Below are 13,462 nucleotides of genomic sequence, written 5' to 3' on the forward strand. Positions count from 1 at the left end.
CAGTGGGGTACTGTAGCATTTCCAGATGGGATCATAGTAGTTTTAGCATTCTCCTGTAAAGAGAGATGTGAATCTTCATTCCAGAAACAAGAATTAACATCTATTTGTTGTTTCAGGGAACACCTGGCACTTATTTAACATCCCATAGTCAAGCTTCCTATGCCCAAGAAACTGCAAAGCCATCAGTGGGTTCTATATCTTTGGGGCTGCCAAGGCAGCAAGAGTCAGCTAAATCTGGTAAGGAAAGGAAAGCTGATATGTTTTATACAGACTATTTAATGATCCACAATTAAAGAAAATTAAAAAACCTCAAACTTTTTCTTTTTCTTCTCCTCAATAGCTTCCCTGCCCTATATCAAACAAGAAGAATTCTCACCCAGAAGCCAGAATTCCCAACCTGAGGGACTCCTGGTCAGGGCACAACATGAAAGTGTGGTGCGAGGTAAAGAAAGTCACACAGATTAAGAAACTCTTGTCAGAGCCTGAGAAAACCAAGAGAATTAGCTGCTGAAGTGTTATTTCAAAGTATTCTATGATTATATAAGTATCATAAGATTATAGGGTTAATCTCTTCTCTGTTTTCCAAGGCATGTGTATTTGTAGCTGGCTCCTTCTGTCTGCAGGGCTCACTTAAAAATATTTGTTACAAGACATGCCATTTTGAAAATAAAGTTGCTTACTAGAGCAAATACATCAAAAGAAAATAACTGCCATGAATTAATGCTGTAAAATACCTAAAGTCTGTAAAAGACTGTATTAAAAAGGAAATAGCCTAACTGCCTCAAATGCCTACTGTTAAATTGAAATTTCCCCTGTATTTTAATGTAAATGAACAGTTCTCACTAGAATTTTTAATTATTTCAAATGGAGTGGATTTTTTTTCATTCTCTTATTTATCAGGATGTCTTATTATTTCAAATCAGGTACCACAACGATACAGGAGGGAAGTATAACACGAGGAACTCCAACCAATAAAGTTTCAGTTGAGACCATTCCTTCTTTGAGAGGCTCCATAACTCAGGTATTTTACCTTTTGCTGGGAAGGCTGTGGCAAAACAGCATCTTCAGACTATCACTGTGAATGTATTTGCATGTCTGAAAAAGTAAATTAATATCATGGAGTAGGAACTGCCTTGAAACAAGAACTTTCAATCCAATCAGATGTTCAAACCCCACTATTGCTGAAGTCAGCATTACCACAATTTCATCTTCATATATATGAGTTTTCAAACCTTCTCAATACTACCAGCGCTTTTGGTAAACCTAACTGAGGGCAACTTTCATGAAAATTGCATTATACCTGAGTTTAAATATTCAAACCAAGTGTAACCAGTCTTGTGCAGGTGCTATTTGAATCCAAGAAGGGAAATTCAGGCCTTTTGTCATTTTAAATGCTGCTGTTCTGGTTGGTTTGGGGTCCCAGCATACAGAAGGCAATTGCCTCAATTCTGCTTGAGATGAGAAGGGGAGCTTTCATTGCTTTGGACAGAAATAAAACCCAATGGCACCATTAAGTATGTGGTATATGTTATCTTCCCTGCAAATGGTATTTATAGGGTAAATGTTCCAGGCTGTGAAATGCACTGGTAACCTTGTCCTTCCCGTTCTTCTCTCTGTTATATGTGTTATGTTAATATTTTTTAACAACGTAGCAGAAATAACCTTACTCATTAGGTTAAGTGTCCATAATAGAGGCAGAAGTTTAAGCCATACTTGATAAATTAGTTGGTTTTATAGACCTAAAAAGTTTCTTTGGTTTTGTTGCATTTTCCCTTCACTGCTGCCTATTCTCTATTGACTCAGACCATGTGAATTTATTGATGTGCTGGGTTTGAACACAGGGTACCCCAGCTCTGTCCCAGTCTGGCATCGCCGCCGACGCGCTGCTGAAGGGAACCATCACCCGGCTGGCTACAGAGGACAGCAGCCCAGAGAAGTGCAGAGAGGAGGCTTCAGCCAAGGGCCATGTCATTTATGAAGGCAAAAGTGGGCATATTCTATCTTATGATGGTGAGTATTTGTATATTCTGCTTGATCCAAGTCAGGTTCTGTTTTGGTAATCCATAGCTGAAGTGTTTCTGCTTCCAAGTGGATGCATGTGTTTAAAATACAGTTAAACTAATCCTTTGCCATTTATTTCCTATTTGTCATGGAATGTTTTTTTTGTGAAAGGTTAAATAACCAGGCTTAAAATGACCTGTATTAGAATTAAAATAAGTGTATCATGTAACTTTAAACTTCAGTTGAAATACTGATGAGTAACTGAACAAGTAACTTTTTGACAAACTATAAAGGATCTTTTTAAGATTGATATTTAATGTTACAATATTATATTGAAGTTGTGTTAAGTGTTAATGACCTGTGGTCTCATTAATGTGATATTCATGTGTCTTTTTTTTATTGTCCACATTTCCTGACCACACTCTTGTACATTTTGCCAGCTATTAAAAATGTCCGTGAAGGAACAAGGAGTCCGAGAACTGCTCATGAAATTGGTTTAAAGAGAACATATGATACAATGGAAGGAAATATAAAGCAAGGGATGTCACTGAGGGAATCTCCAGGGTCTGCACCACTGGAAGGTAAAAACAGCCACTTCCAAGATGTTTTATCTTTTATCCATCGATGTAAGAGTATTTAGAGTTATCTTAGGGTGCAGACTAACAGAGAAGTTAGATTTAAATCACATTACTGACCATATCCATGCAATAACACTGCAGTTAAGAGTGTGCTGGAAAAAGGACTGAGTAGATCCCAGTTTTCTTTTCTGTTTTACCACAACTGCAGCTTCTTCAGGTGGCACTTCCTGCTCTCAGCACATCTGACACATGTCCCTGGCTCTCCACAGTCCCAGTGGTGCTGTGGAGCTCAAACGCTGGGTCACACCAGCAAAGCCTCTGCCGCACCCTTTAGTTAAATATTGGTACCACACTGCCCTGACCTTTTGCATTCCTGCAAGAAACCTCTTTGAACTGCAGGATCCTGCTGCAGGGCATCCCTAGTGCTGTTGTGTTTTAATAAACTGTAATCAAACAAAGCCTGCAGAGGCCAAGGCAGGTCATTATATAACTTTTCTGATTGCTATGTAAAAATACAAATGCGAGAAAATGTTTTCTGCTTCAACCATGGAGTCTTGCTCCTTAAAAGCATTTTGTCCCATCTTCAGGTAGCCCTTAGAGGCTATTTTGGGGACATGTTCATCAGGTGGCACAATGTGAGTGTGAGGTTTGTAGGCTGTACACAGAAATTCAGCATTGTCTCTAAGTTGCTGATGCATTTGGCTCATCTTTGGGCTCTTTTGGCATCTGAGAAGCTGCTCTGGTACTTTTATGCTGTGTCTCATCACTGACACATTTTCTGGCCTCAAACTGTAAAATTATGAGTGTTTTGAGGGCTTGGTTTAGATTCTTACTATAGGCACAGTAAATTCATCTCTTCTCCAATGATTCACTCTGAACTTTGATAATTTGGAGGATGCTGAGGTATATTTTGGAGTGTTTTTTTCTTTTTGTTTCACTTCCCACCATGAACACCTTTCTTTCTAGGCAAGGAAAGTGGAGTGTGAGAAAAGCAGTGACTGCTTTTGAAACAAAGGTTAAGCTTAATTATAAAAAACACCTCCTGTTTTCTAAATATGTTAAAACTTGCAACTGTGCAATAGCACAAATACTTGAACTGTTTTATAACATGTTGCTGCAATGCCTGGCATACTGAGGCTTGGCCCTCTGGGCACTGCCAGGATACAGATACCATCTCTAATGTGTGAGAAGGAGGGGGTTTGTTGGTTTGGAGGTTGGGGGTTTTTAACACTTGTTCAATTCTCTAAATTACCTTCATTTTAATTTTAGGTTTAATCTGCCGAGCGCTGCCTCGGGGTAGCCCACATGCTGAACTAAAGGAGAGAACAGTCTTGTCTGGCTCTATAATGCAAGGTGAGGTATTGCAGGTCTAGAAAGGGGAGCATTAATTAATCCTCAAAAATCTGGATTTCTGAACCTTAAACTGTGGGAGCTGTGTTAAAGGTGGAGCTTATTTTATGAAATGTTTTCAGAGCATAAATCAGCAGCTTTCTGATATGCTGTGTTCAAAGCTAGTCTGTAAACACAGATTTTATTTCTTGTTGGAAAATAAACCTTTTAATGTGAATACTTGGTAATTAGCACTTTTTTTTTAATGAACACTAACAACTCTGCAGATGCGTTTATTTCTTTTATTTCAGCATCTGAAATAACATGGGAGGTTTTCAGTAATATACTGAGTATTTGTTCAGTATTATTTTTGTGATGATTTTTTTTAGACTTCAGAGTATCTTAGCATAGACTACAGCAAACCAAAGTTCCACTGTTACGATATGTAGTTGTCACTCTGCTTATGAAAACAGAGACTTAGCAGCTATTAATACCATTCTTTCTGTAAAAGGCACCCCAAGAGCAACAGCTGAAAGTTTTGAAGAAGGTTTGAAGTACCCCAAACAGATCAAGAGAGAGTCACCTCCCATCAGGACGTTTGAAGGAGCCATCACCAAGGGGAAACCATATGATGGGGTCACCACCATAAAGGAAATGGGTCGGTCTATCCATGAGATCCCAAGGCAGGACCTGTTAAGCCAAGAGAGTCGCAAGACTCCTGAAATGGTGCAGACAACCAGGCCAATCATAGAAGGCTCCATATCTCAGGTAAATCCAGAAAGCACTGTTACACTCACACAGATTCAGGAGTGAATCAGGTCAGGCTGTGGGAGCTTTTTACCACAACGTGACCTTAACCTGAACTTTTTCTCTTCTTCAGGGCACACCCATAAAATATGAAAGCAACTCTGGCCAGTCTGCCATCAAACACAATGTAAAATCTTTAATCACTGGACCAAGCAAGCTGCCCCGGGGAATGCCTCAGCTGGAAATGGTGCCAGAAAACGTGAAGGTGGTGGAGCGAGGAAAATACGAAGATGTGAAGACCGGGGATGCCGTGCGGTCCCGTCACACGTCCGTAGTCAGCTCTGGTCCCTCTGTTCTCAGGTCAACTCTTCATGAAACTCCCAAATCACAGCTGAGCCCTGGGATTTATGATGATACAAATGCTCGGAGGACACCTGTGAACTATCAGAGTCCAATGTCCAGGAGTTCACCAATGATGAATAGAGTTAGTGAGGGTATGTCATTCCTATCCACAGTAAGACAAAAAGTTTTATTATTTTAATTTTTATGTACTCCATTCTTCTTTATTTTATTCTAGTGGCTTTTCTCAATTTGGAAGTTGACTAGAATGAATTTTAGAAGGCTGTAAGGTGTTAATTCAAATAAGAAAATGAAAATCTGCCATAATAGAAGGGGAGAGTGGGAAGGCAGTTCAGTCTCAATTTGCATTTGATTATGGGTCACATTGAAAGTGGTACTTACAAGGATAACATTTTAAGAGCAGAAGCTATTCCTGAGTTAGAGGTGTCTAGATGAGGAAGATGATATAGTGAAGTATAAGCAATCTTAGTTTTAAAGTACAGTTCTTTCAGCAGAAGTGTTTTGTGATATAAAATGTTCTCTGCTTTGTTGTATCAGGTTGCAGTCATCAAGAATGTTCCTTGGGAACCAGTGTATTTTTACAGTTAAATTTTCAATAGAAAAATAGGCATTTTGTTAATTTGGGGTTTTCATTGCTTTTAGCTGGAATATCTTCTGGGAAGCCAGCAAATCATGAAAGGAAGAACACACTCACTCCAACACAGAGGGAGAGTGTGCCAGCAAAATCTCCAGTCCCAGGGGTTGACCCTGTAGTGGCTCACAGTCCTTTTGACCCTCACCACAGAGGAGCAACTCCTGAAGTCTACAGGGGTCACCTCCCTCCTCATTTAGATCCTGCCATGCCATTTCACAGAGCTCTGGATCCTGGTAAATACATTTGTGTTGGCTTTTTTTAGTTTTAGAAATACTGTGAGCTTTGTTGCACAGAAAGGATACCTATATAAGGCAATTATCAATGGCCAAATATAATGTATAAGGTTATAAATATTTATTGTTGTGGTTTGATTTCAGTTTAGTGGGAGTTTAATATTGAAGCAGGAAACTTAGTAAAATAGTATTGTATAATGCTGTAACTTCCCTTCAGAGCTGCCAGCTTGCTTCTGTTTTGTTAAAAAGTTCAGACAGTATTTTTAGATAAGTATTTGTGGAATGTATTAAAAGCTTTCAGGAAAGCTATGCAAAGAAGGATGTGGAAGAGGCTAGAGAGTTAAAGTATAATTCTATATAATTATATATAGACTTATGTATTCTTTATAAGTCTTCTGTTCAGGACTGTGATTATTCTCACTGAGGGATTATCAGGTTATCCCTGGCGATACTAAATACAGTAGACTGTATATTTAATAATCCTTTTAACCCTCTGTTTACTTCTGTGAGGTATTTTCTACCTTCTTTAGATATTTCAGCCTTTTACATTTTCAGAATTTCAGGATTTATGTTTTTATTAAAGTATCTCTCCAATCTGGTTTGTTTAGCACTCTCAGTGCGCATGCAGTGCAGAAATTCAATAAAACATCAGTATTAAAATGCTATTTTCACTCATTTGGCACTGGCTAGAGAGACTTGATAGCGCCTCTCATTGAAGCTTTACAAACACATGAGAAAGTTTGATTTGATCCAGAATCATCCTGCTTCCTAAATGCATCCTTTTGCCTTCTCTCACCCTCAGCTGCTGCTGCTTACCTGTTCCAAAGGCAGCTGTCCCCCACGCCAGGGTACCCCAGCCAGTACCAGCTGTACGCCATGGAGAACACGCGCCAGACCATCCTCAACGACTACATCACCTCCCAGCAGATGCAAGTGAACCTCCGGCCTGATGTCACCAGGGGACTGTCCCCCAGGGAGCAAACTTTAGCTCTCCCTTATGCAGGAGCACGAGGTGGGCCTGGCTCTCTTTCTGTAATGCTCTTAAAAGTGTGTTTTGGCAGTGCCAGCTGTTGTTTGAATGCACACATACATAGCTGTGTTGATCCTCTAGTGATCACGGATGTCTGACAACTCACTTGCAAACTGCCTTTTGTGGAAAGGAAAACCACCTCTATAATCAATATTTTTAAGGAGAAGGCTCTGAGAGTTACTAGTGTTCGAGAGCCAGGTTGTTTTCTGCTTGTTTAAACTGATGGTCAGAACCACGTTTAGCTCATCGTCAAATTTCAGAAAAGAGAATTATATTGAAATGATAACTTCTTCAAAAAGAATATAAAAGCAACGTCTAAAAGCATAATGTTGGTGAAAACCATGCTGATTGTTTTATTTTTTGGGTAATACCCCAAATTGCTAAAAGATGGGATTATTGAGTAGAGGTGAAGTGCATTTTTCCAAAGGGCAATTAAAGGGAGTGATACAAATGCAAATTCTATCTTAGTATGTTCCTAAATTGCTGATTGCCAGATCTAAGAGACTAGAACCAGCTGGAATATAATTCTACACTTGCTTTATTCTTATATTTCCACTAAACATTCGTTGCTGACTGTTACCAGTGAACAGAACATAAAATGTGTAGACCATGTCCTGGAGTGGCCATTCTCACGTGTGTCATTCCTGACAGGAATTATTGACCTGAACAATATGGCTCCCACTATCTTAGTGCCTCATCCTGGAGGAACGAGCACCCCACCCATGGAGAGAATCACATATATCCCTGGCACCCAGCTTACCTTCCCTCCCAGGCCTTACAATCCTGCTTCTCTGTCACCAGGTAAGAGCTCTCATGGCTTGGTGACATTTCTAATTGTCTGATACGCTGAGATAATTGACCATCTTTATTCAGCTTTCATTAATACCATGTTTTGATGTTTTCTCAGGAGATGCTTTCTGCACGCATCTTGCACTTGGATAGCAAAGGGTTTTTGATGATATCCTGTGTAGTTACAGTAGAAGTGCTGTCAAATTCTGAATTTGCCTCATTCTGTTCACTAACCCCAGTTTACATGTGTTGAAGGGTGGAATTGGGGTCTATAAGCTGTGTAGTTTCTAACTGTATAGAAACCAGTTCAGTAAAAGGCTTTTGAGCCTTCCACTGTCACTGTATGTTAAACTTTTGTCTTCCTAGATAAGTGGAATTAAAATGTATTTGGGAGATTTTGCTGTAAGTCTATGGCAAAATATATTGGCAAGTGTTTACATCATCATGCTTCACTTAAGTATCTCTTTTTTTGCTCCTTCATTTTACCTTGTGGACCTTCCAGGACATCCCACACACCTGGCAGCCTCTGCAGCTGCAAATGCTGAAAGGGAACGGGAAAGGGAAAGGGAGAAGGAACGGGAAAGGGAGAGGGAACGTGAACGAGAGCGGGAAAGAGAACGAGAACGGGAGAGGGAGAGAATCACCTCAGTCCCTGCTGAACTTTATCTCCGACCAGGTGAGGGCACATGGACACACTTGGATCAGTTGTATTGTAGACTGTAACTGCTCATTTTATGCAGTCACTGTTAGCAAATACCATTTACAGTTTGCATTTACTCTGCACTTCAGGCAGGTTCCTGTTGCCGAGCAGTTCTGGTCATAATTTCAACATCTGCACCTTCTCGAACTTTCTCTCAAAGCAATGCAGCACCTAAAGGGGAGTGAATCCCAACTGTCACTGGCACAGCTTGCATGTCATTTAGAGCATTGTAAATACATTTAAATCTTTATACCTACCATCACATCCAGAGTGGTGGAGACAACTGGGAAGGGATGTGGAGGAGACAGCATTGATTTACAGTGCTGCACTGTTGTAAGAATAATCATTTATTTTGTTTGTTCCCCTCCACTCTGTGTCCTGCAGGTGCAGAGCAGCCTGGCAGACCCGGCAGTCACGGATATGTCCGGTCTCCATCCCCCTCTGTCAGAAGCCAGGAGAACATTCTGCAGCAAAGGCCAAGTATTTTCCAAGGAACCAATGGGACAAGTGTAATCACACCTTTGGATCCTGCTGCTCAGCTACGTATCATGTATGTTTTAGAAGTTACTGGTGTAGGGATATCTGTTCTAATATGTGAGCTTATTAAAAGGTGCATTTAGGGTTAAGGATATTTCACTATATGAGTGCTCTTGGATTTATCAGAGCATTTTCACCAGTGCATTTTGGATAGAAATCAATGTCAGAAAAGCTTTGCCTTTTTGTCTGTGTGGCTGTAGTTCTTTTTTCCATGTGATGTAATTGAGGCTATTCAATGTTTGCCCACAGGCAGCTCACCCCCGGAGCTCCCTCTATCACTCAAGGCTTGCCAGCTTCCCGTTACAACACTGCTGCTGATGCCCTGGCAGCACTCGTGGATGCTGCAGCCTCTGCTCCTCAGATGGAAGTTGCCAAAGCAAAGGAGAACAAGCACGAAGGAGCCAGGATAGAAGAGAACATGGGACGCCGGTCAGCTGTGGTGACTGACCAGCAGCAGATGGAGCAGAAGACGCTGGAGGTAGAAAAGAGGCCTGTGCAGTGCCCCTATACATCTGCAAATTACTCTGGTGGCAAGTCCCAGGGACAGACTTCATCAGTAGTCTATTCAGAGGCTGGTAAAGAGAAAGGACCTCCTCCTAAATCCAGGTACGAGGAAGAGCTGAGAACTCGAGGAAAGACCACAATTACTGCTGCTAACTTCATAGATGTGATCATCACTCGCCAGATTGCTTCAGACAAGGATGCTCGAGATAGGGGCTCTCAAAGTTCAGATTCTTCCAGTAGTTGTACGTATCTTAGTAACTCTCTACTTCTTTGCTGTCTGTCTTAGCCTTTTAGGGAAATGATAAGATGTGAAATGATTCAGATGTTTAATGATAAAATATTCAGCTCTGCACAGCAGAAACACTTGATAGACAAATACAGTTTTTGCATATAGTGACTCTTGAAAAATCAGAGCTGCTTGCTTTATTCAGATGCCATGCTACAGCATGAAATGCAGGATTGTAAGAGTAATCTTATCAGAAGTCAGGAAACTGAAAATTACTTGGTTTATGTTGGAACAGTGTTTCATGGACATATTTGTATCACCATGGTTATCATGAGAAGGCAGCAGTGTTTTGACTTTCATTCACTGGTGCCATTTTAATGGAAGCACCCGTGTTGCTAAGTATAGGCAACAAAACTTTTCTGTCATATTTACGTCTTATTCCACAACCTTTGCTTGATATTCAGTGTCCTCACACCGGTATGAAGCTCCTGGAGATGCCATTGAGGTGATCAGCCCTGCAAATTCACCTGTACCTGCTCAAGAAAAGCTACAGCCCTATCAACAAGAGACCCCCAAACCAAGCCAGGCAGAGAGTAAGTTTATCTCCATATGCAACATATTCTCACTGTCATCTTTTTTAAATTTGTAAGCACAGAAATTTCAAACCTTGAAGCTTAACAGAGTGACCTTTTCTTTTTCAACCAGCTGACCCCAACAGGCCGTACGAGGGCCCCATTCACCGCTACAGGACACAACAGGAGCCCCCCTCACCCCAACCACCTCCACCTCCCTCTTCCCAGGCAGAGGGGATGGCACATGTGCCCAGGACCCATCGGCTCATCACCCTTGCTGATCACATCTGTGTAGGTTTTATAATTACGGGTTTTATTTGAGAGTATTATAAAATATTGTATCTGAATTTATAATCTCATTTGTTGCCATCGGTCTCGTCCAGTTCACGAATACCTACACTGTGGCCAATGTCTAACCAAGATCTCTTTTCTACTTTTTTTTGGTCACATCCAGCAAATTATCACACAAGACTTTGCTAGAAACCAAGCAGCTTCTCAGGCCTCTTTGCAGCCTCCCACCACTACATTCCAGAATTCCACCCCTGCTCCAACGCCTGTTTCTGGCCGGGCAAAGACCTCGAACCGCTACAGCCCCGAGTCGCAGTCGCAGCCTGTGCACCACCAGCGCCCAGGGGCCAGAGTGTCCCCTGAGAACCTCTCTGACAAGGCCAGGGGAAGGTAATGCATGGATTCAGTCTAACTGCAAGTTTAACTGATGCCCAGATATGATACTGGTATAAAATAGTGCAGTAATCTTGGTGCAGATTGGAAGTAAAGGCACCTTTTGGTCTTCTTTTTAGGCAGAGTCTGTCTCCTATTGTTTTGCCAATTGCTTGGCTCCATAACATAACTGCTTTCCCTTTGCTACTTCTGATTAATTTCCAGTCTTTAGAGGGCTGAAGACGTTTAATTACTTAAAACCTAGCAGAGTTGTTATGGATAATTCAGAGTCATCTTTTTAAGATCACCAGGCTTACTAAAGCATGTAACATATAACTACACATAAGCAGTTAAGTAATTCTCCAGTTGCTACATGAGTTAACTACTGCTATACATGCATTGAGAGTAATTATCTGTCTCTGAATTGTGGATGTAGGCCTGGAAAATCTCCAGAGAGGACTCATGTCCCTTCAGAGCCCTACGAGCCAATCTCACCACCTCAGGTCCCGGTTGTACATGAGAAACAGGAAAATGTTCTTTTGCTTTCCCAAAGAACTGAGCCTAGTGAACAGAGGTAGGTGTAAAACTGACTTGGGCTAGGATACCTAGATTGTTTTTTACTTTATTTTTAGATTATTTTTTAATTTATGTATGAGTTGTTTGGTTTTTTAATTCAAGCTTATTTGTCAGAGTGCTGCTGCTTAAGCAAACTCAGTTATTATGGAGCCCCACGGTGTTCATATGACTGTTGTGGTTTCTGCCTGACTGCTTTTGGGAAGATTTAAATGTGCACCTTACAAGTTCTGTCTCTTTGACACGTGTTGGTCTTGGCAGGACTGACTCTCGCTCTCCAGGCAGTATCAGTTACCTGCCTTCGTTTTTCACCAAACTTGAGAACACTTCACCAATGGTAAAATCCAAGAAACAGGAGATATTTCGAAAGCTGAACTCATCTGGTGGAGGTGACTCTGACATGGGTATGCAGGTCTTGCCTTTTCACTCAATTTTTTCAGCTTAAGCTTTATGTGACTTCCACCTGCAGATATCCTGACCTAAATATGTTCAAATAATACAAATTAATATAAATCTATGAATATAAAACACATATAATAATTTATGGCCACAGAACTGGAAGATTGTTAGATTTTTTTTTTAATGCTGTTTTATGTAGGACTGTCACATTTAATCTTTTTAACAATTTGAGAAATGAAAACCACATAATTAATGAGAGAGTTGTTAAAACCTGACATTATTCTAACTAACTGTGTGTTTGTAGTTTGCTTTGTATCAACTTTAAGTAATGCACATTTTCCTTTTTGGAAAGATGTGTTGAAACTAAATGGTTTGTGTTTTTTTAGCCCTTATGATTGTCTGTTAAATGACATTTTAATATAGTTGCAGTAATGAACACTGACATGGTGGAATATGATACTAGAACTATATTTTTGCTTTTTTCTTGTGCAGTAGGGCTACCGGTGCTCACTTAGTGATCATCAGTACTGAAAAACTCAGTGAAATGTTGTGTTTTATTTGCAGCAACTGCTCAGCCAGGGACTGAAATATTCAATTTGCCAGCAGTCACTACCTCAGGTAAGTTCTTCAATAAAAGAAACAACATGTGTTTCAGAAAAATGTAATATCTTTAAATATCTTTTTATTCTCTGGGGAGTCCAGTAAAAGAGGAAAATGGTGAAAATTTAAACACTAATATCCTACAAGAAAACTTGTTTGCTGCACCATAAGGAAAAGCAAAATGACCAAATCTTTCCCCACACCCCTTTTTAATTTCTCCGAAATGCATTTTTTGCCTCCCTTCCCACCTTTCCCTGTGTTTTCTCTTCTCTCCCAGGTGCAGTCAGTTCTAGGGGTCACTCCTTTGCAGATCCTGCCAGTAATCTGGGTCTGGAAGACATTATTAGGAAAGCACTGATGGGAAACTTTGATGACAAGAGTGAGGAGCACGGGGTCGTAATGTCCCAACCCCTTGCAGTGGCTCCGGGCAGCTCCGGCACCGCGGTACCAGCGAGTAACGAGACACGGAGGGAAGAAGCCAATCCATCTCCAAATTCAGGTATTGCAACTCCCAAACATCCCAGGGCCTTAAAGAAAATAAATAAATCAAGGGTTTGAATAACCTGGTGTCACTGAAAATCACTTTTTTTCCTCTGGAAGTGATAGAGGTGGTGTTGGCGTTATCATCCTGGATTTTCCAGGATCCTGTGACAGCACTGATGGAACAGGAAAAGGAGAACCAGGTGTATTGGATACCTGAAGCTTCTCAGTGCTGCCTGATAATTTATAGAAACAAACAAAGGCTAAAATGTGGTTGGTGAAATCTGTCCCTTCTGTTGCCAGGTGGGGCAGTCAGCAAGCAGAAACTCATTGGCAAGTCAAACAGTAGGAAGTCAAAGTCTCCAATTCCTGGGCAGGGATATTTGGGAACTGAAAGACCTTCTTCTGTCTCATCTGTACATTCAGAAGGGGACTACCACAGACAGACTCCAGTGTGGGCCTGGGAAGACAGGCCTTCATCAACAGGTGAGGAATGGGCTTCTTTCAGAG

General features: G+C 40.9%; 1 protein-coding gene across 2 annotated transcripts in view; it reads left to right on the top strand.

The window, feature by feature from the left end:
- The window catches only part of NCOR1 (nuclear receptor corepressor 1), a 55,939-nt gene that overhangs the window by 39,487 nt on the left and 2,990 nt on the right, over window positions 1-13,462 (top strand). For both annotated transcript variants that reach the window (XM_048324803.1, XM_048324802.1), the window contains exons 25-46: window positions 117-237; window positions 341-442; window positions 924-1,021; window positions 1,842-2,010; window positions 2,442-2,582; window positions 3,849-3,932; window positions 4,420-4,676; window positions 4,789-5,149; window positions 5,658-5,882; window positions 6,685-6,894; window positions 7,564-7,713; window positions 8,204-8,377; window positions 8,786-8,951; window positions 9,188-9,684; window positions 10,133-10,261; window positions 10,374-10,531; window positions 10,695-10,918; window positions 11,337-11,474; window positions 11,735-11,877; window positions 12,437-12,490; window positions 12,750-12,971; window positions 13,256-13,438. In XM_048324803.1, coding sequence (XP_048180760.1) covers window positions 117-237; window positions 341-442; window positions 924-1,021; window positions 1,842-2,010; window positions 2,442-2,582; window positions 3,849-3,932; window positions 4,420-4,676; window positions 4,789-5,149; window positions 5,658-5,882; window positions 6,685-6,894; window positions 7,564-7,713; window positions 8,204-8,377; window positions 8,786-8,951; window positions 9,188-9,684; window positions 10,133-10,261; window positions 10,374-10,531; window positions 10,695-10,918; window positions 11,337-11,474; window positions 11,735-11,877; window positions 12,437-12,490; window positions 12,750-12,971; window positions 13,256-13,438 — 4,006 coding nt within the window. The remainder of the gene's footprint in view (window positions 1-116; window positions 238-340; window positions 443-923; window positions 1,022-1,841; window positions 2,011-2,441; window positions 2,583-3,848; window positions 3,933-4,419; window positions 4,677-4,788; window positions 5,150-5,657; window positions 5,883-6,684; window positions 6,895-7,563; window positions 7,714-8,203; window positions 8,378-8,785; window positions 8,952-9,187; window positions 9,685-10,132; window positions 10,262-10,373; window positions 10,532-10,694; window positions 10,919-11,336; window positions 11,475-11,734; window positions 11,878-12,436; window positions 12,491-12,749; window positions 12,972-13,255; window positions 13,439-13,462) is intronic.

This window comes from Corvus hawaiiensis, chromosome 20, assembly GCF_020740725.1.
Source record: "Corvus hawaiiensis isolate bCorHaw1 chromosome 20, bCorHaw1.pri.cur, whole genome shotgun sequence".
Lineage (NCBI taxonomy): Eukaryota > Metazoa > Chordata > Aves > Passeriformes > Corvidae > Corvus > Corvus hawaiiensis.